The sequence below is a fragment of the Thamnophis elegans genome, chromosome 9 (genome assembly GCF_009769535.1).
Source record: "Thamnophis elegans isolate rThaEle1 chromosome 9, rThaEle1.pri, whole genome shotgun sequence".
NCBI lineage: Eukaryota > Metazoa > Chordata > Lepidosauria > Squamata > Colubridae > Thamnophis > Thamnophis elegans.
In genome coordinates, this window is record NC_045549.1 from 48,299,984 (window position 1) to 48,323,356 (window position 23,373).

Genomic DNA, 23,373 nt, shown 5'->3' on the forward strand with positions numbered 1-23,373 from the left:
GCCCAAAATCCATACCAGTTCGTTCAATCCCAAGATCCCTTCATCAATATCCCACTCCACCTTCCTTTCTGCCCCACTCTTCCCAACTCCATTCATCCCAAACCGCAATTCAGATAAATCTTAGTCCCCGCTTTCCTCACAGAAAACGCTTCATGCGCAGTTTGGATTGAAATTCAAATAAGTCCTATAAAAGTCCCGTATAATATCTGTCCAAAATAAGCAATGCTTCTTTCCATTCCTCATCAGTACACAGCTTTGCCATTTCATACCAAACAGAAATCCTAAAGTTTAATCAGTCCAAAAGCTTAGAAAGTATTTTAAAGACGTCGCTGGATCTATATTCTTTACTCTTCTGCCCTTCCGGAAAGAAAAGGCAACCCTCTGCCTTATAACCACGTGTCCCGCTGCTTTGAGAATATGACTGAATCCTCAGTTTCCGCTCTTCTGCCTCTCCAGTAGGGGGAGAACAACTCCCTCCTTCTTGTAACCAAGTGACTTGCTGCTTATCTTTCCTTCACCTTGTCCTTCCGCGTTTCCAAGTGAGTCAAGAAGCCCCGCCTTCAGAGTTTTATAATAAAAGTCCCGAGCTTCCGAAACAGAATTAATACGAAATCTTTGATTTCCAAATGTAACCGTGATTCCAACTGGAGCTTCCCATTTATACTTTATTTGACGATTTCTAAGTTCTTGGGTTAAAAAAGTATAACTTCTCCTTGCTTGCAGCATTTGGAGCGGGATCTCTTTAAAGACAAACAAATCATGGCCATCGATTCGTAGCCTGTTATTGTAAAATTTTTGAGTAATCGCATTTCTGGATTCTCTTGTGAAAAAGTATATAATTATGTCTCTTGGAAGCTGTCGTTGCTCTGCTACACGCGAATTCTGGCGATAGATTTTTCGAATATTCCAATCAAAATTGAGTCCCGGACCTCCCACCGCTTGGCTGAAAGCTTCTACAAACGTCTGTTTCAAGTTCTCTCCTTTCTTTTCGGGCAGTCCTCTAACTCTTATTGCAGACGCCTTTCTGTTATAATTTATCATTGTAAGTTGTGTTTGAGTATCTGTAATCTCTTGTTGTAATGCTTGGATATTAGAAGTCAATTTAGAATTAGCCCCCTCCAAAGTTTCCAATTTCGTCTCCATTTCTTCAATATAATCTGTTAAAGTAGACGTGACTTCAAACATATTCGCATTTATCTGGGCAATTTTGGTCTGTATTTTATCGCATAAATCCAACACAAATTCTTTAATTTCTTTTCTAAAGTCATTAATTATTTGAAAGAGAAGCTCCTGTGTCAAGGAATCTCCAGTAGGTGGCGTAGGAGACAAAGGCAGCGATTTGGTAACAAGTTCTTTAAGCACGAGGGGGGAGGATTTTTTTGCCTGTTTAGACCTGGGAAACATTATAAATAAAATCTGAAAGTAGACAGATAAACAGTGTCTTCAGCTGGTCAGTTCTCCATAAATTATTTGTAGATTTTGCTCATTAATGAGTAGCGGTCTCCGGGGAAATAAAGCCAATTAATTACGTCATCAATCACCAACACAGTAAAAACGCCATTTTGTATCCCAATTGCTCAGAGAAGTTCAAAGGAAGAACGAGGCTGGTGTTTAGATAGTTAAAAAAAAAACACATCACAGAAGTGAGACCCACTCGTATTATCTTAAAAACAATTTATCATTGTCCTGAGTGCGGGAGTCGGCTGTCTAGGGCTGCAAAAAGGCAGCTGCAAAGAACTGGCTGGAGATAAGAGCTCAGTTACGCTGGAACTATTCTCTGTTCGCAGCCCAAAAAAAAAAAGAAAAAGGGCTGTGAACTACGAATAAATCCTAACACCTGAGCTTCTGCCTGTCCCTTTCCGCCAGAAAGGGATGATATCTATTGATCTTAATTAGATATACAAACCAGAACTTTAAGAGGGGCTCCGTTGAGCTCCTCGGCGACAGGCTCCTCCCACAGGAAGTCCCGCCCTGTATGTTTTTCATCATGTGCAGTGATTAATCTATTCCTAGGAAGAGAATAGAGGCATTGGTGTGGCATATTTACATCATACTACAAGATAATGTTGTATCATTTACAGTGATGCTAGTTGTACATGGTTTTGCATTTGTTTACTTGTTTTTATTAATCAAATGATCAATCCAATGAAATACTGAATATCACCACCCAATATTTTGGAAAATTACACTGTTTTAACCATGATTAACCATCTATTAGCATGTGTTTAAGAGAAGAGATGGGTTTGTTTCCAAACACAATACTTTACAAAGTGTGTTTTCTTAAAACTACACTTGCTAGCACCAGCCTTTTGTTGTTTTGCTCTTGTTTGTTGTAATTTTGCCTCACCCTGATGAGCTTTCAAAGAAAAGATGATACACTTTCAAGAAAATTATGGGCATTAAATAATAAGGATATGGATATAGTTGGGTTCTGCTATTTGTCAGAAATGGTGTAGGATCTTCTGCTTGAGCAGGGGGCAGTGGTGGGTTACGACCAGTATGCTCCAGTACGCCCTCAGTATCGTTCCGGTAGGGTGCTCCAGAGGGCCCACCCATCCGCCTGCGCTCCTTACCGGTATTTGAGCTCTTCGGGGCTTCCGTGCACACTGGAACGTCGCAGAGGTGTCACGGAGCATTGCCGGAGGTAAGGACACATGCACGTGTTGCACGCATTCATGTGGTGGACGCTGGACCCCATTACACCATACCGGTAGCAACAGGATCCAGAACCCACCACTGGCGGGTTGGACTAGATGATCTACAAAGTCCCTTCCAACTCTGTTAATTTGTTAATCTGTTAATCTGGTTTAAATATATGGTTTCCTAGAAATGTTTGTGTGTGTTCTAGACAGATTATGGTAAGATTATGCAGTCATAAATCTGCTTGGTAACCAAAGTCTGATAAGTACTTCTTAAGCACCAGCTCTTTCTCCTGTCTTGCACCAGGGCAGGAGAAAACAAGGTGGATGGCATTATTATTTATTATTTAGTGTATGGTGATGTACAGAAAGTTAGGAGTCTACAGCTTCTAAGACAGTAGGCATTTGGCAGCAGAGGTTGAAAGGTATTAGCTGGTGATGTCACCCTTCTCTGGGGGACGTCTAATGGGGACTCCCCTCTTCTGTCTCCATGTGGGGCTCCCATCAAAGTGGTACCTATTTATCTACTCTCATTTTTACACGCTTTCAAACTGTTAGGTGGGCAGGAGCTGGAGTGAATGGGTGTAACTCACCCTTCCATGCAGTACCTCGGTCTCAAACTCAGGCTTGCTGATCATAAAGCCACCACATCCCTTGCAAATGAGAAGATGTCTTTCTGGGAATATACAGGAATGTCTTTCTCTAGCATTATGATAGGTCTTTCCACTTCCAAAATCCCGCCTGTGAATTTCCCCCCTGAGGAAGCACAGTAGAAAGGAACTAGATAAGAAATGATGGGCTAATCCTTTGGATTACCCATAATTTTAAAGAACTGGCTCACAATTTAATCACCTATGTGGAAAATAATTGTAATGACCTGGGGCTGAGCACAAAAGCAACGCAGCCAGAATGAAGTCCCTTTTATTGGTGCAATTCCCCTCTCCCTCTTACTTCATTGTAAGTCCAAGAGCAAGCGCATACATGCACTTCTACTAGTTCCTGGCTGCTGTGAGTCCAGAGGAGCAACCAGTTCTGAGAGCAGACAGAGTTCAGGAAACCTGGTTTCAGGGAGTCTTCATCACACAAAGGGTCACTGGGCTGCAGCACAACCTGAAGCAGAGCTGTGTCATTGACTACTTGACTACAACCAGACTAGGCAAAGCAAAGCTAGGCAAAGTGGCAAGATGTCGGTAACAGCAAATGCAGCTGGAAAAAGGCAATGCTTGTTCTTGACAAGTGCTCCTCCCCATGGTTTCTCTTTAAATCTTATTCTCCAGGTGAGCCTTGTCATGAGATGTGCGACGCTCTCTTCCCAAGTCATCTGTTCACCCTGTGCTGATCCCATCTCCTGTCCATTCTCCATGTTTGAGGATAGGGGGTGGAATTGTTCTTCTGTGTCGCTCCTCTGCTCCACTGTCTACTCTTTCTCCCTCCTTCCCCCTCACTCAGTTGTCCTGTGTCCTTTCTCCATAGCTGGAAATTCTTCCAAGGCCCGAGGGACCTGGGACTACCTTGTCCTGTTCCTCGGTCATTCTTCTGGGGCGAGTGAGGCTGCACCATCCTCTTCCATTGGCCATGGCTCCGTCTTGTCCTCCTCCTTGGACCTAGGCTCCAACAGGAACATGACACTAATGTCCATTTAGAAAATATGAAAAACCCATGTGTATTGTTGCCAGTTATGGACTCTGTTTAGGAGAAAATTGGGTGTTGCCCAAACTCCATAATGTTGAGACCATCCACAGCAATAATATGCTTTTCTTACTATAAGTTTAAAAAGCAGTATTGCTGACACTGTCTCTGGATTTATGTTCTCTACCACTTCCCTGTTTCTGTATTCCTTGGACTAAAAACTATTTTATGTATATTGCATTCAATAGAATAAAATCAAGTTAAATCTATATATAGCTTAGCTTCTTATCTTGTCTTATATAAAATTTCAACATTTGATTACTAGAATTGTAATACATTCTATAAACTATCCAGTTTTAATGGAGTAATGCTGTTCTTTGTAATACAAATGTTGGATCTGCCTAATTCCGAAAAAGAATAAAAGACATTTACTTGAACTAGATTTTTATTAAGAAAAGGATTTTGTCCACATAGTCTGCATAGTTGGTGATGTACAGGTAGACTTACAACAGTTATAGTTATAACAGTCCATTTGATGTCCATTCAAAGTTACAACATCACTGAAAAAAGTGATTTCTGACCATTTTTCACACTTAGGACCATTGCAGAATCGCCATGGTCATATGATTTACATTCAGATGCTTGACAACTGGTTCATATTTATGATGGTTGCAGTGTCCTGGGGTCATCCCCTTTTGTGACCTCTTGACAAGCAAAGTCAATGGGGTAGGCATTCATTTAACAACTGTGATACTAAATTAACAACTGCAGTGATTCACTTAACAACTGTGGCAAGAAAAGTCATAAAATGGGGCAAAACTCACTTAACAAATTTTTCACTTAGCCACATAAATTCTGGGATCAATTGTTGAATATCAATTGACTACCTGTATGTGTTTAAATCATATAATTCAGTCCATTGGCTTCGTTTTCAGACATCTGATTATCTGGATGAAAAATAAACATTTTATTTGTGAATAAGTAAACTTGGTCTATCTGGATTTTTTTGATGTAAGTAATGTTGAAATATTATAGCCAGCTTTTCTGGGTGTTTTTTTTTTAATGGGCTTTTGGCCAATGAAAATTAGGCTCCTACTTTGACAAAAGATTACTTGATTATAGACTGTTACCAGAAAAATATAGGCAAGGAAGAAAAACTCTATTGAGAATAAAATGCTTCTGTTAACGGTACCATTTCGGATTAATCATCAGCATTCAATGTCAGGTATATATTGCATTAGACCCTCAAATGGCACTTGCTCTTTTTCTTGTTACACTCTCAGATAATATGACAGTAGCATCTAGTCTTTTATTACAAAAAATATGCCTAATGATTTGAATCTAGTTGAATGCAATTCAGTTGCATGCATCAGTGAATAAGATTAACTCCTAATAATAGTAATGGTCTTCAGATTCATGGAATCTGATGATGGATACTGATGATGGATACTGATACTGATAGAGCCGAGGTGGAGCAGTGGTTAAATGCAGCACTGCAGGCTACTTCAGCTGACTGCAGTTCTGTAGTTCGGCTGTTCAAATCTCACCAGCTCAGGGTTGACTCAGCCTTCCATCCTTCCGAGGTGGGTAAAATGAGGACCCGGATTGTTGTTGGGGGCAATATGCTGACTCTGTAAACCGCTTAGAGAGGGCTGAAAGCCCTATGAAGCGGTATATAAGTCTAACTGCTATTGCTATTGCTATTTATTTTATCTGACCAGAATCTTTTCCCACCATATTTTTATTTTGTGTATAATGAGTATATTGCATCATTTCAACTAAACTAAGCAAAACATGTTAACTATTTAGGGGGACTCATTAAGAGTCTAAACAAACCACTTTGCTTATGTTTTATTAATCACCCACTTAGCTCATGTCTGGACTACTGTAATATGCTCAATATGGGGCTGCTCTTGAAGAGTATTTGGAAGCTTCAATTAATTCAGAATGAAACTCAAATACTTTTGCACAATCCTAGACTTGCACCTCTTCTGCGGGAGCTGCACTGGCTGCCAATCTACATCTGGCTACAATTCAGCGTGCTTTTAAAACCCTATATGACTTGGGACCAGGCTATTTGAAGGACCACCTCTCCTCTAAAACATTCCCCTGGCCCTCCACGTTAGGAAGGCAGGGCACATTATACATTCCATCAGTTAGGGATATGTGTCTGGCGGGATAAAAAAAGGCCTTCTCAGTGGTGACCCCTTATTTATGGAAGATCATTTTCCCCAAGGTATAGTGGGCTCCTACTGTGCTGCTTTTCCTAAAAGCCCTGAAAATGTGGTTTTGTTAGTGAGAAGCTTGAGAACCACAAATGAAGATGAAGCCAATAAAGGGCTGATTTGACTGTGTGGTTGCTGACATGGTAGGTGAGATATTTTATGGGTGTTTATTATATGGTGGATTTTAAAAAATTCATAAGTTGCCATGAATCACCTACAGTATGTGTGAGTTGGATGGCAATATAAATCTGATAATAATTAAATAAATAGTTTCCTACTTCGTTAGCACTCTGGCTTTTGTACTGATTGTCTGCTAATTGTTTAAATTTTAATTTCTTTTTAGACTGTTGACAGGCCAAAGGATTGGTATAAGACAATGTTTAAGCAAATTCATATGGTTCATAAGCCCGGTATGTATAATTTCTATTTTTTTTCTTCCTTTTTTGTAGCCTTGCTAACAGATTAGAATTTTTAATAGCTGCTTCTTTTATTGTTTATTTATTGTTGTGATTCATCCCACCTCAATCCAGAGGAATGTTAGGCTGATTATTATAGCTAATAAAAACATAAAAAAGAAACATTACTACCCAATAATTAATTATGATAATAATTACAATCATAAATAACATTTCTCATTTTTATTTGTGTTTGATCCTTTATTTTTATTAGTACTATTATAATTTCCATTTTCATGGTTGCCTGCTCCTGCACAACTCTGGATGTCTTATGACATTGAAAAGAGTGTAGAACTAACTGTTCTATAGACTGGATTAATATAGGTACCAATGAACAATCAACAATTCTCAAAGGCCCCTGGAAGAAACCATTTCTGGAAAACCACAAGAGTTAGGACTACTCTTGCCTTAGGAACAGGCTGTTCCATAACAGGGAGTTCTCATACATTCAACTAGGTCCTCACCTACTGCCCAACCAAGGGGATGGGAACTCTTAGTAACTCCTTCGCTGCCTGGATTGGACAACAGAAATTATTTGAGAGTCTCTTAGATGCCGTGATATGTAATGTCTATGTACTGCATCTTTAATCCAGTAAGTCTCTTAAACACAGTTCTCTATTTTTTCCCGTTAGAGAAAACCCCCTACTTAGTGGTCTTTTCAAGAAGAAGAGAGTGAAGGGCTTAATATGAGGGTACTGAAGAGATCCAACAAAGCAAATTTTCATTTGCATTCCTTGGAATTAGTAAGGTTTGATTCCCATTGTTTACCAAGGCAATAAATGACTTTAGCTGCTTCAGTGATGGAAAGAAATTAAAGGTTCTTTCTGCATATTTGTTAGAGTTCATTTGTGGCATCTTAATTTGAATTCTAAGTGAGTACAGCTCTAGTGCTATATCACACAAATAAATAACACTACAAATAATAAACATTTATCAAAGGAGAGAGTTTAAAACTGCCTTACTGTGGATAAATTGACAGATATTTCACTGCAATAACATGTGTCTTTCTTTTTGTAGATGATGACACGGACATGTATAATACTTCATATGCATATAATACTGGTAGGAATTACTCCTTCCTTTCAATGGGTCTTTTCTTTTTAGTGCCAGCAACATAATCCCATACTTTATTCATAACTCATTTTATCTATTTAACCTCTATATTTGGGTTTTGTTTCATTATTTTCCATATATATCAATTAATGGTTCTTTTCATAAATAATCCAATATGTATTATTAATTTCTATTTGTATTGGTTGGACAACTTTTATGTTAGAGTGGAAAACACTTGAATGCACAGTAACATCATAAAATAACTGATTACCGCAGAGTCTGAAAGCATGTTACCTGCAGCAACTTTCCCGTAACATCTTGCATTCTAGGTAGCAGCATTGTAGGGTACTGCTTTGTTTCTATGCGCAACATAAAAGATGTTCACAACCCATAAAAGCATATTATCCTGCCCCACTTTGAAGAAAGAGCATGAGCATTGAAAGCTCTAATTTTCATCAGATTCCAAAACAAAATCTGTAACCTAAAAAAAATCAAATCTACCATAAATAGACCCATCCATTTCACTGGCAAGAACAATATGGTAAGAATACATTAGAAAAATTGTGAAAATATTTTAAGTTTCCTATGAATAACATGAAGCCTATTTGAAATATAAATGTTATTCCTAGATTCAGAATGATGCAAAATGCATTTTATCATAGGTCATAGCCTATAATTGAAATGTCATTTCAGTTTTAACTTTATGGTGCATGTTATATTTGTTTGCACAAAAAAGAATTTTTCATCCAGTGTGATATTCCTGAATAATATTTTAAATTAATAATTATTACTAATAAGTAAGGCTTTTAACAATGTTAATAAAGCATGGCTTTGCAAGCAAATATATAAATGTAGATCAGTTTGTGTCCTTTTGAATTTTGAGTAACAGTCCAGAGCCAAGCTAACCTTAGAGACCTTCATTAATTATTTCCATTGATCTCATAGTTCAAACAAGTTTCATTTTTCATCAGTGCATTGGGTTTTTTTTCCTGTTTGTTCTTAACAAACTATCTTTAAACTACAGAAAAGGGAAAAAGTTATAGACACAACAGCATATATTCTTGCTGACCTATAGTTCTACTTGCTCTACAAGTCTTTTCTCAAATACTAATCCTGATTCAACAAGAGAGATCGCTATGTGGAAAAATACTGAATCGATCTTTCCAGTTTAATCTTAGAATTTCAGGATGATACAGAAGGACAATTGTATGAACCCCAGCAACAGAGTATGAATGTATTAATACTAATTGGTCTTCATGATTTCTGATGCTCAAGAGAGGGCACTACAAGTTATAAACCACTTATTTCAAAGATAATGAAAAAATATAAGCAACTTTATTTTCCTATTAAATGTACAATCAACATTATCCAGGAAAGTCACATTTTATACCAAAATGACAAAAGAGATCTGAATTAAGGCCACTAGCTTCTATCCAAAACTAGTGTTGAATAATGCAGGATACTTCCTTTTATTCAGCCACAGAATTTTTGGGGATGGTAGGAAGGATCTTTTTTCTCAATCCATATTTGAATGGACAATGTGTATATGTGTTTATTAGGTTGAATCAATCCACTTCAAGATGAAGGCCTCTTCATTGAAGGCTATGGATCATAATATAACACAGTGATCCTGTAAGAGTTGCTAGACAGGTGTCTTTAATGTAAGTCTAAAGCTGAGAAAGAGTGTGACTGACCCAAATTCTCTCACTCAGCTTCCATGTCTAAGGGAGAACTACATCCTGGTCTACCCATTCCTTAACCCTACACAACATTGTTGTGTGTGTCTGTCTACCTCTGTCTAGTACTAATATTTAGATCCTTTGTGATTTTGCTTTGTCTTTGCCTAGGTAACTTCAGTCCATCATTCTCTGCTCAAGCACATCCTGTTGCAAAGACTCAGACATACAGGCCACTGACAAAAAGTACTTCTGACAATGGCACTGAAGCCTTTAAAGTCTCTTCACCTCCACCACCTCCAGTACCACCTGTTCGTCCTTGGCAAAGATCTGCCCCAGAAAAGTAAGCTATGCATTACTTTATACAATTAATCCAGAAGTGGCAGATTTAATACTAGTGTGAGAGCCATTATGTCAATGTTTCATTTTGTATTCAGGGATACAGCATGACTTTTCATGGAAACGGTTGGTTGGTTGGTTGGTTGACTGACTGACTGACTAACTTTTTATATATTGCCAATTTCCAGTGCAATAATGGTGCTATGTAATTAAAAATAATAAATATAATAGTAATATAGAAACAGTGTAAAGCAAAAATAATCTTATTTAAAACCATGTAGCTATATTATGAATTGTTATTAGAAAATGTATGGGTATATTGATTATATATCTTAAATGAATGCTGTTCTGAAAACTGTTTTAAAGACTTTTCTAAAGTCGGTAGTAGTGAGCCATCAGGATTTCAGATTGGCAGCTTATTCCACTGATGAAACATTTTCTGGATCTTACATGGGGGAAGAACCTTCAGCATCCCTACCCAAGATTAGCAAACTGGAAGATGGAGTCTATTTAAAATAGGTGATCCTATACATATCCAGTAGCTAAGTCATGGAGAATTTTTAAGGTCAATACTAGTACTTTGAATTGTTCTCAGAAGCCTATTGGTAGCTAATGGCGATCTCCCAGTTCAGTGTTATGTATATATGTGATGGCTCTCATGTCATTAATCAATATTACAAGTACTGTTATCATACCATGCCCGCAAATCCTCATAATAGCCTACAGGCAGATTTGGCCAATTTTTGCCTCAAAGAAGGGAGCAGTTCTTCCTAAACAAAGTTGTTGGAGCATTGTGTGCCAAAGCAAAGAGCATGACAAAGAAAGAGCCCTTTGCTATCCTTATCATTATGTCATCATAAATATATTCACTTCTAACCTTTGACTACTAGTGCTCTAGATATTCATTCTGCTACTTCATTTCCCAGAACAACTCAAGATTTACAATGAGAGACTACCTGGGAATAATTGGCCTAGCATCCCTGTCATCTTTATATTCCAGACCTAAACCAAGGAATCAAATGAGTTGTCTAAGAAGGTTATGGAAATCTCCATCACCTGCTGGAATCCATTTGGATCCAGAAGACACCAGAGTACACAAATTTAATGGGCTTTTCCATCTGCATGATCGAGAAATGATCTAACTGCAGCAAAAAAAAAAAAAAAGAACTATGTCTTCCATTCATGATGCAATTCAATCATGATACAACTTGTGTAAAAGAAAGGTAGTTGTAATGGGTGATTACCTATGTTCATGGAGCTGCAGATCACTCAGGACATCCCCATGATTGCCATGTAGGTCAGGAAAGCCAGGAACTCCTGAACTCTACTCAGAGCCAAACATAATATAAAGAATGTTAAAACCCTTTATTCTATCAGTTGGGGAGGTATCAGGACTATTCTAGGAGCCAAGCAAGGGTATATGACAAGCAACATGTGGGTGATATGCAGACTAAACCCTCAGCTGGTCCTTACGGCCCAATTTTACAAACAGATGGTCATTGCCTACTACCACATGTGCAAAACCCCTAGCTGCCAGAAAACTTTATTCATCACCACTTCATCTCACTCCTTTATTATCATAGACAAAGAATGACTCAAACCTAGATAGGTAAATCTTACTCATCCAGCTTTCAGTTTTTATTTAGTAAAAATAGTAGCTTTTTGCCTTTTGATTTTAATTATAACATTATTACTTATTTTGATATGGAATGTAATTTTTTTTTGTGGTAATCTTAGAAATTCCATTCAAAATCAGGAGAATCACTATTGTGATGGAAAATTTTTGTTCCAGTTTTATTTTATTTTAAAATCCATTAATTTGTTCTTAGAAAACTCTGTGATGCATGCATTGGGTGTTAGATCACTTGTCAATTTATTTTTATTTTTAGAAATGAGTGGGAGCCTCCTGATAGAAAAGTAGATACTCGCAAATTCCGTTCAGAACCAAGAAGCATTTTTGAATATGAACCAGGAAAGTCTTCAATCCTTGAACATGAAAGACCAGTGAGTAAAGTTGATCCATTTTTATATATAATAAATAATTCTGTAAAATATTTATTCTTTAATTATAGCATGCTTTTGTTAAGTGTAATAAGATGCTTTTAAGAATGACAAGACGAGCATTTTGTTCAAGAGACGTCTCCAAGATTGGAAACTATGAGTCTGCAGTATATCTGCTTTGCCTCATGGTTGACTATGGCTTGCCTTGATCTCTTGCACTGCCATGCAACTGATAGATTAGATGGGTGCATTTGCCTTTAAGGTATTTTCTCATACCCAGGGCAAGAAAATACCCTAAAGACTTATCCAAACAACTTGCTGTTGAGCACATTTTTTTTGTTTCTTCTTTGAAGTTGTCCAATAGTTTTCACAGATGTCTTCTAGCATCCATAATAGCCGAGCCATTGAAGAAAGTGCCAGGAAGATGGTGGGCACCTGTTCTTGACTTGGTGATCACCAATAATAAGTAATAAATTACCCCCATCCCAATAATAAATTCCTAATACTGGGTTCCTTTTCTTAGAGATATTGTTTAACTCAAAGTTTAATATAGAATAAAGAGGGGAGAAATTTTTCCTTATGTTGATACAGTATTTTTATTTTGGGGATTGGGGATTCAGTGAAAATAAATACGCACATTTATTTTTGTTGCTTAAATTATAATATTTACAAGCTTCTAAACCCAATGTGGAAATGAGTGGATTTTTTTCACTATCCTTGTAATTTCATCAGCACATATACAAGTAACATGAGAGTTGTTACACATGTGAATAAAGTATTTGTTCCAAAATCCACAAATGTTGTTATTACTGATATTTTAAATATAATACACAGTGCAAACTAACAGATAACTAAAATTCCTCATTAAGATGTTTGAAAACTAGGAATTAAATTAATGAAAAGCATGTTTAATGAGGCTGCAATCTTACATCTTAATATTTATTGCTAACCATTCCAGTAACCCAAAGAGTATCTTTTGCTATGTCTGCTCACAAGTATTTAATTCATGGAGTAACTACTGTATGTTTATAGAAATATATATGCAGGCTGTTTGAATTGTGATTGCCACATCTTGATCTAAACCAACTGATTCTAATTCAATCAGTATGGTCTATGCTGCTTAATATGGAAGCAATAATTGTTTCTAAATATTTTAATTCTAAGGTTAAATATATAGCATTTTGGAATTGCTTACTTTTGAACATGGTAAATATTATTCAAAAGGCTTTGTCTTGGTTGGTTTATATGGTAAATGTTGAAATGGATTGTTGTTATAGTTGTTTTTGTTACTGTTGTTATTTTATAATGTTACATTCTGATAGTAATATTTGAAGTTGTATTTTGTCATATTACATATGCCATAAATTAGAATAGCCTTTCCTAACTTCATATTCTTCAGATGCTAGCTGACAATTAGTAACACAAATGGAGAGTGTTAGATCAGGAAAGACTCTAGTTTATACATTGGCAAGCTTCTTTTTCTTAAGATATACTGTATTTACAATGTGGGTTATGTAAAAGTGGAGAACTTTTCATTTGTGCCATAACTCAGCACATGATGAAATTATACTTGTGATATGTATTGTTAATAGAAGATACTATATGTAGCTCAGAGTTGGAATTTTGGATTCTTGGTGTTCTCTGAGTTTGTTTCCTCACAGACATTTCCCCCCAAGCTAGATTATCAGTGAAAGGTAGAGTGGTATATTGGAAAACAGCACCAATTAAACAATCAGGGAAAGAAAATAATATCCTAATGCAAGGACCATTAAGGAATATCTACACTAAGATTGATGGTGCAAGCTACTATATATACTGTAAATAGCTAGCAAACTGAATCTTGTTGGTCTGATGATGGTAATGAAACATCTGCAAGAAAACAACCAAGTTCAGAGAACACCAAGAACTCTATATTGATACTACTCAATGATCCTACTCATCATCATCATCATTAGCTAATTGTAACAGACCAGAGTACATAACAAATTCAGTATGGCCAAAGTAATGAATCAAGACTTAATCACAGGGAAATGTGTGAGTATTAAGGAAAATCCTTCTCCCAGTTTTTAGAATTGTTCACTTGGGAGAATATGCAATGGAATCCAGAGAAATTCTGAGTTACGTACTAAGGACACTTCTTTCTGTCCTTCCATTGAAGGAAAGTACATTGGTAGAGCACTCAGAAACAGGACAGACCAGTGTTGCTACCGACCCAGAGCAATGAGCAATGATTGAAGAATTCTAGGACATCCTTCCATCTACATATCATAAAGCAGCAGGAAAATGATCTGCCTATCAGTGTCCTGTGTGTGTGGCCCCTGGAGCTGGAAGAATCAAGTGTTCTCTTTCCCTTTATCTGCAGTCACCTGGAATATTTTCAGGAATAGTGGGAAATATGCAGCTATGCACAGATGCAAATCGTTCAGGCACACTTATTCAAGATTGAGACTCTGAATCCAGTACTTTTTTACGTTTAGCAAATCACAAGTTTTGTGCAAGAATGGGAATATTCCCTCATGCCATCGCTCTGCGGAACACCTGATTACCACAGTACTGTCTTATATGTGATATTTACTCATGTAGTATGGCTGTATTACTATTATCCTTTTCATCTTTTGTATTACCTTCTCCTATTGGTATCTTATGATTATATTACACTGTTGTTTGTATGTACAGTGAGAACTTATGCGGAGACAAATTCCTTGTGTGCCAATCACACTTGGCCAATAAATAATTCTATCCTATCCTATCCTAGTCTACTTACTCTATACTTTACTCTACTCTACTCTACTCTACTCTACTCCAACTTTCTGTAGTACATGCTACATGATATCAGGACACACACACCAGAAAGAAAGAAATAGCTATAAAAAGAGAGGCCTCCAGCCTTTGCCAGTCACAACGCAATGGACATAGAACTTAATCTTGTAGCAGACCTGCTGAACCACTGAAACTCAGTAATCTGCCAACTTCCAAAGTCTCCTGTGTATTCCGGATTGCTCATGAGGGAGATATACTGACATAGGGTGCCAAAAAACCTTGGCTCAACACCAGCCTACTCAGGCTACCTAAAAAATGGAGACTCACTTGGCAAATGGTTAGAGGGATGTCTCTGTTTGTGTAAGTGAGGCTTATAAAACACCAAGGTTACTGTTGACCATCACTATTCTATATCATGATTTATTGCATAAATTCTCTATTACATAGTTCATCTTATGTAATGTTTAGTGAATATTAAGCACTTTCACTTCTCTTGTGATATTTAAACTAATGGTGGCAAAAGATCATGTCTAAGTGAGGGTATCATGCCATATTTCATACAATTAACAATTCTATGCAATTGCAATTACATTTTCTACTTTTCAATATTCAATAAGACGTATTCATTCAATAAAATTACTTAAGGTCATTTCAGCATTAACTTTCTCTGGGTTAATTCTCGTGAGCATTTAAGAAACCAAACTTCATCTTCAAAGCCAACTAATAAAATGTTGGGTGAAATGAGATTTTGACATAGGTTTTGTTGGATTTAAATTCACAAACATTTGCATCAATTTACATTTCAGTAACCTCTATTATTTTTTTTAATCTGGGCTTTGTTTCAGTGATAGAATCCAAACAAACTGAACTAATAAAATATTTTAATGATGTACAGATGTTCCTGGGCTTAGAAATTTGGGGATTTGTTGCCCAGGATTATATTTACAAAATGTTATATGAGAGTAGGAAGGAGGGTTATTGTTGGCATTTCTGTGGTAGAATTTGTGTAATATGTGGTAACCTTTTAAAAATGTTTTCAATTGCAAACAGTTCCCAGATGGTGAATAAACAGAATCGGATAATCAATTGGGATTTCTTTCATTTTAAGAAACATTTTATGGTTAGTTAGATTCGGTAAATATCACTTCCAGCAAGAAAAGTGAGATATAACCTTATGTCCTAATGGAAGTTATTATTATACTTAGTACTTATCTTGCTAATATCAATGCTGGCAAACTGACTCAACATTACTTGGGGAATTGCACACACGCTTATTCATTTTTCATGAAAAGCATCAAGAGGTTATGAACTTAATCAGGAGAATAACAAAACATGCTAGCCAGATATATAGGCATTTTCCCTCTGGATATCCTTCCAGCCAAAATATTCTCCCATCACTTTTCTAAATTAGAAGTAATGTATGTATAAGTAATTTAACCTTGATTCCAGGATTTTTTTCAGTTTTACTCAAATTAAGCTTAGGAGTACAGTTGCCAAGTATTATTTAATCCAAGCATTTTCCTGTTAGGAAAAGAATGTATATATGTTTTAATGAATTATGATCTTATACAGTATTTAACCTGTTTCATGAACTGTTTTCTTTTTGACAGTATTTAAATCTACTAATAAAAATAGTTTATTAGTCTCCATTGTATAACTGATGTTAACTTAATTTGCATAAAAAGCTATAGAGGGTATAATTGGTCATGGCTTTCTTGGAATGTTAGTTGTGACACAGTATAAGCTGAAAAATTACTGGGAAAAATATACAGCTTTTTTTTTCCTGTAATGATCACTTTCTCACTGTTATTGTTAGCTTCATTTTACATAGCTCAATCAGTTCTGTTTTTTTATTATTCTGTTAATGTAGCAAACTAAAAGTATTCCAATATTTGAGATAAAAATGCAATTGGTAGCCCCAATTTATTAATTATGCACTTTGCCATTAAAATCATTTCTATTTGAAACAGAACAGGAACTATAGGCATTTAGATAAATTACGAATATCAGGAGAAGCTAGTATTATCTCCCTTGACTTCTCATTGATATGCTCCAGTGATATTCGTCTTGATTTTTTTCATCATTTCAAATTCTCCTAGCATTTCATCACCATCTGCATCTTACTGCCCTGCTAATTATCTCACATATACATAACCACACTCATATACACACTACTTACAGATAATGTTGCCTTAATGAAGGGAATAATTTTTTTTGATAACTGATCTGGATAAAATCTCTCTTTTTAGTCTTTGTTCAATGTTTCTGTATTCATTATGGTTGCATATAAGAATATATACAGCTATATGATGTACATTTCAACTATAAGTAGTCCTCTACATATGAGCATAATTGAGCTCAAAATTTCTGCTGCTAATCAAGAAAGTTAAGTGAATTCTGCCCCATTTTACAAACTTTTTGCCACAGTTAAGCGAATCACTGCAGTTGTTAAGTGAATCCCACAGTTATTAAGTGAATCCAGCTTCTCCCATTGACCTTGCTTGTCAGAAGCCGGCTGGGAAGGTTACAAATGGGATCAAATGACCCCAGGGTAGTGCAACTGTTATAAACCTATGCCAGTTACCAAGTGACTGGATTTTGATCATGTGACCATGGGGTCATAAGTCACTTTTTTCAGTACTATTGTAACAGTCACTAAATGAATGATTGTAAGTCAAGAACTACCTACTGTTAGTTTCTGTTGCTTAAATGTGAACGTTGATAATACAAATATTATATGATTAATTATTTTCTTGTAAATCTGAAGGAAATGCCTGCCTCAATTTGGGATAGTTTGCAAGAACAACAGCATTTGTGATGCATATAGATTAGTTATGCCAGAAGAATGGATCTTTAACAATTCTGAGTATACTAATCCATAATTTGTCACCATCCTTATTTCTGGAAAATATATGCATAGGAGTTTATTTATGCATGCCCCCACAAAAAACTTCATAGAGTTGCTTTTTCCAAACTAGAATAGCTTTTTAGAATAACCTTCCAGAACGTATGCCCTCCAGGTGGATTGTAAATCCAAGAATTTAGATCAATATGATAATTAGTTTTATTTGTTATAAATTTAGTAGAACCAACATAGTTAGTGGTTATGAATATTTATAACAAAAACAGTCTGAGCTTTATCTGGTGGTTTTATTGTTATTATATTTGGTTTGCTTTTCCTTTTTCTTTACTGATGCAGAAATTTTCTTGCCACCTTCATTTTTTTCTAAGATCAAAATACTTCATTCATAAGACATTTGGATATTGTTGATAGATTATTCAAAAGTAGAAGCTTATCTGTCTTTCAATCTACATCTTACTAGTTTTACAATCCAAGGCCTCTACCTGTTCAGCTCAGATAAGAGGTGCTTGGTAGTCTCTCCTGTCAATTAAAGTAGTTAGTTAGGCTTTCCATTGTCCATTGGGGACAACATCCATTAACAATAAATAGAGGAAAATGTCACCATTCCCAACTTGGGAACTTTCAGAAACTATTAATCAGCAAGTATTTACTATAAAATATATATTGCGCAATTCAATGAGACATTGCTCCACCTGGTACCCAGTGTTCTAATACACACTCCTCCATTTACAGCCTTGCTTTGCATTTGTGATCATTAGCAGGCAGTGTCTCTCCCACAAACAAAGATATTTAGTGTGCTCTTCCCTAAATGTGCAGGATGCTGTTCATGCTTCTGATCACCAGTAAAGAAACAATGGGAGGAATAAAAATAACAGGCAAATAAAAAGAAAAGAAAAGTTAGACATTATTGACAACTAACTTTGAGGGATTGAGAATATTAAGAGTTTTCATGGTGGCACCTGGGCATACCTTCTGGTTTGATTTAACTAGGTTGTTGCTGTTTTTGTCTTCCATTCATTATACATGCAACCATTTTTCTTCTGTTGTATTTATAGTAACGGAAGAGCAGAGCCAAAGTACGGATCTTGCATTGTTCATATTATTCTGATTCTGCATTTCCATGGCATTCTCTTTAAGCAGAAGATCTGTTTAGAACACTTCTTCTTCTTCTTCTTCTTCTTCTTCTTCTTCTTCTTCTTCTTCTTCTTCCTCCTCCTCCTCCTCCTCCTCCTCCTCCTCCTCCTCCTCCTCCTCCTCCTCCTCCTCCTCCTCCTCCTCCTCCTCAAACAGGACAGGAAATTATAGCATTCAGGAAGAACAAAACACTTCTAACATCTGTAGGGATTGTGTCAGCAGTTGGCATTCACATCAGTATTCAGGAAAATGTATTAAGGAGCCAAGAAAAAAAAGAAAACAATTATAAAGTCATGGCATCAGTCAGCAGTTGTGACAAACTGAAACTTCAGCTATCCCTGTACTTTTTGCCTGTGCATAAAATATACGATGGAAGATGCTAAGATGGAAGATACAATGGAAGTATTTAGTATTTGTGCTGCTTCTAATGTGAATTATGTTGTTAGAACTTTCAGTGTAAATTCTGTCTTGAAAAGTAAAGTTCAGCCTCAAAATTGTAAATGTATGTCTGCATGTAGCTCTCAGCATAAGAACTAAACTAAGAACACAGAACACCTGTTTCATACTGCCCTCTGCTGGGAGGAAAAAACCCAATAATACTTACATGCCAAATGCTGGATTTTTATTATTATAGTTATTGTTTATAAAAATGTATAGGCTGCCCATCTTACCTCAGAGTAACTCTGGAGGACAGCTTACAATAATAAAAAATAAAAATGTATAAATTAAAAACATAAATAAGTTGATACAAAATTTAAAACACTACTGCTCAGTTAATGATGGGGAAGGTGGGAGCAGGATAGGTGGGAAGTGGGCTCGATTGTTAATCAATCAACCACCTCCACTGTGATGCTCCCACTTTGGAGCCCAAGCTAACTGGCAGAGCCTGGTCTTTAGGCTCTTCCAGAAGGTCAGGAGGGTTGGGGCTGACTTCACACTAGGGGTGGGGGGTAAGATGTTCCACAGAGCAGATGCAATGGCAGAGAAGGCCCTTAGCCTAGATCAGTGTTTCTCAACCTTGGCAACTTGAAGATGTCCAGACTTCAACTCCCAGAATTCCCCAGCCAGCGAATTCTGGGAGTTGAAGTCCGGACATCTTCAAGTTGCCAAGGTTGAGAAACATTGGCCTAGATCCCACCCACCAGAATAGTCAGGCTGATCAAACCCGCAGCATGCCTACTCTGCCAGCATTTTAACATATATTGAAAGATGCTCTAAAAACACAGATATAGTCCACAATTTTAAATAATACACATAAAGCCTGGCTGAAGATAAGGAACTGACTACAGAAACTGTCTTTCAATTGCCACTGCTTTCTTCACTGCTGTGTTTTAACTATCAGCATTAAAACATAGAATTAGTTGGAAGATAGCTTGGAGGACTTCTATTCCAACCTCCTGCCCATGGCAGGAGATCCTATGCCACCCTTGTTTTCTTTGGGCTTGATGGGATGGATACACATGATCATAGAAAGAAAGAATAACAAAATAACAAAATAGAATAATAAAGATGGAAGGGACACTGGAGATCCTCCAGTTCAACCCCATACTCAGACAGGAAGCCCTATACCATTTCAAACAAGTGGCTGTCTAATGTCTTCTTGAAAACCTCCAGTGATGGAGCACTCATAATTTCTGGAAGCAAGTCGTTCCACTGATTAATTTTTCTCATTGTCAGGAAATTTCTCCTAGGTTGCTTCTTTCCTTGATTAGTTTCCACCCATTGCTTCTCATCTTGCCTTCTGCTGCTTTGGAAAATAGGTTGATTCCTTCTTCTTTGTGGCAGCCCGTCAAATACTGGAAGACCAATAGATGTCATGCTAGTCTTTATTTTCAGTATAATAGACGTACAGAATTACTGCATCCATTCTTCATATGTTTTAGTCTCCAGTCTCCTAATCATTTTTATTGCTCTTCTCTGCACTCTTTCTAGAGTCTCAACATCTTTTTTATATTGTGGCAATGAAAACTGGATGCAATATTCCAAATATGGTCTTATAAAGGCATTACAAAGTGGTACTAACACTTCCCGAGATCCTGATTCTATCCCTCTATTAACGCAGCCTAGGATTGCATTATCTCTTTTGGTGGCTGCAGCACACTGTTGGCTCATATATAAGTGGTTGTCCACTAGGACTCCTAGATCTCTCTCTCAGTTACTGCTATTGAACCAAGTTCCATCTACAGGTGAAACTGGAAAAATTAGAATATTGTGCAAAAGTTCCTTTATTTCAGTAATGCAACTTAAAAGGTGAAACAAATATATGAGATAGTCTCATTACATGCAAAGCAAGATAGTTCAAGCCGTGATTTCTCATAATTGTTATGAGCTGTAAGCCATAATCATCACAATTATGAAAAATCACGGCTTGAACTATCTTGCTTTGCATGTAATGAATCTATCTCATATATTAGTTTTACCTTTTAAGTTGCATTACTGAAATAAAGGAACTTTTGCATGATATTCTAATTTTTCGAGTTTCACCTGTATTTTATAACTGTGCATTTGTTTTTTCTTGCTTAAGTAAATCACTATTTCTCACCGTTGAATTTCATTTTGTTAGATAGAGGCCAATGTTCAACTCTGTCAAGAGCCTTTTGAATCTTGAGCCTATCTCCTGGGGCATTGACTATTCCTGCCAGCTTGGTGCTGTCTACTATTTCTCCTCTGAATTGTTTATGAAGATGTTGAAGAGTACTGGGCTTAAGACAGAACCTTGGATTACCCCACTGCTTTCTTCCCTCCTTTTAGATGTAGTTGCATTAAGAATAACATATTGAGTGTGGTTTGTTAGACAGTTATAAATTCATCTGGTGGTGTTGCTGTCTATCCCACATTTTGGTAACTTACCAAGAAGTAGGTTGTGATCTACTTTGTCAAATGCCTTATTGAGATTTAAATATATTATGCCCACAGCATTTCACTCTTTGACTAATTTAGTCACTTTGCCAAAGAATGACATGATCTGTTTTTGACAAACCCATGTTGGCTTCTGGTTATAACTTTGCTTGCATCTAGTTATTCACAGATCTTGGTTATCTTTTCCAGGCTCTTCCCGGGCATTGATGTCAGGCTGATTGGTCTATATTGATTGGATAGTTCCCCAGTGCTCCAGGTTCTTTGAAAGATGTTCAGTGGTTCCAAGATCACTTCTGCCAGTTTTTCAGAACTCTTAGATGTAATCCATCTGGTCCTTAGAAGCCAATCAGAGAGTTGAAGAGATGATATTTAATTGGCAATAAAAGTTACTATGGTATATAGATTTATTTAGCATTACATACATTCTCCATGAAGAGAATCGGTCTAAGTGAGGGTTGACATATTATTCATTATACCCATTCCAATCTCTGATATGCTGGATAGTAAATTAAACTTTTATAAGAGGATATAAGATATCCTCATAGATATCTAGGTTTATTTTCAGTTTTTTAATTGTTGGTAAGCTTTAATGGAATGACTGAGTATCAAGTGGTTATCCTGGATGCTGTATATGGCTCTTTTCTTTCCTTCCTGCTTTTTACAAGTACACAGAATATGTTACTATATCAAGGACCATCAATATTGCGTGGATATTTTTTTTAAACTTTGGCTGAAGCTTTAGAGATGTTTAAGCTATTGTGATACTACAGCTATATGCTTGGCTTTAAAATGTAGAATTAACACACTTTCCTTTGGTGGTTCAAATCAATTCCATCTAATTATCACTGGTTGTCTAACACTTGTCTAAACAGATACTAAAAAGGAACTACTTTTTTTAAAAAATGAGAATATTTTAATACTTGTGTATAACATACTTCAAAACAAAATATCCATCAAAGTTACAAGAATTACATAATACAATATGTATGTGTGTGTATAATATAATCTGTATATATAATATGTATGTATATGTGTGTGTACATACACACATACACACTGCATTTTTTGTATTGTGTATATGCACCACAACTATTTGGAGAACAGACCAAAAAGAGGAATTCAGTCAGTGTGTGACAACTCTCAGATCAAATTTCTTTTCACCATGAATCCTCCCTTCTCCATTCCTTTGTTTTTTTTTTCACCTTCTTTCCTTCCTATTATGTATGTTGAATGACATCCTGACACTTTCATCAGTGTGTGCCTTTTCCTTTCCTTTTTCCTTCACAACTGTTCCAGACTGATCGCATAAATCCAGATGACATAGATTTAGAAAATGAACCCTGGTATAAATTCTTTTCAGAACTGGAGTTTGGACGTCCGGTAAGTGAGGCTAGACTATATCAATTTTAGGGATTTGGACCAATTCACACATTTCTAGTTTTAAAAAATGCCTAGATCCCAAAAGTGCATCTATTCAAAATGGAATAATTACTGCAATTGTATTTGAAGTATGTTTTTAATGTTGCAGTTATCATATATAAATTTCATTGGTGAGGTGGAGAGAAACCTTTCGGGATGCTTAAGAATAGTCAATAAAGTTATAGTAAACCTCTTTTCACATGTTTGCTGACAGAGCTTTTTAAGTTGATAAGAAACTGATAATAATTAATTTGGATTCAGTAAGCGTTCAAGCTTTTTCACAAAAAGCTAGACAAATGCAACTTGTATTATTAGCTCTCA

General features: G+C 36.4%; 1 protein-coding gene across 10 annotated transcripts in view; it reads left to right on the forward strand.

Annotated features, from left to right (window-relative positions):
• Positions 1 to 23,373, forward strand: part of SORBS2 (sorbin and SH3 domain containing 2) — a 195,626-nt gene that overhangs the window by 129,245 nt on the left and 43,008 nt on the right. For 6 of the 10 annotated variants that reach the window (XM_032224646.1, XM_032224651.1, XM_032224648.1 and 3 more), the window contains exons 8-12: positions 6,837 to 6,903; positions 7,966 to 8,010; positions 9,849 to 10,020; positions 11,906 to 12,020; positions 22,930 to 23,013. In XM_032224646.1, the coding sequence (XP_032080537.1) occupies positions 6,837 to 6,903; positions 7,966 to 8,010; positions 9,849 to 10,020; positions 11,906 to 12,020; positions 22,930 to 23,013 (483 nt within the window). The remainder of the gene's footprint in view (positions 1 to 6,836; positions 6,904 to 7,965; positions 8,011 to 9,848; positions 10,021 to 11,905; positions 12,021 to 22,929; positions 23,014 to 23,373) is intronic. The other 4 variants (XM_032224653.1, XM_032224652.1, XM_032224654.1 and 1 more) reach the window with 1 other exon arrangement.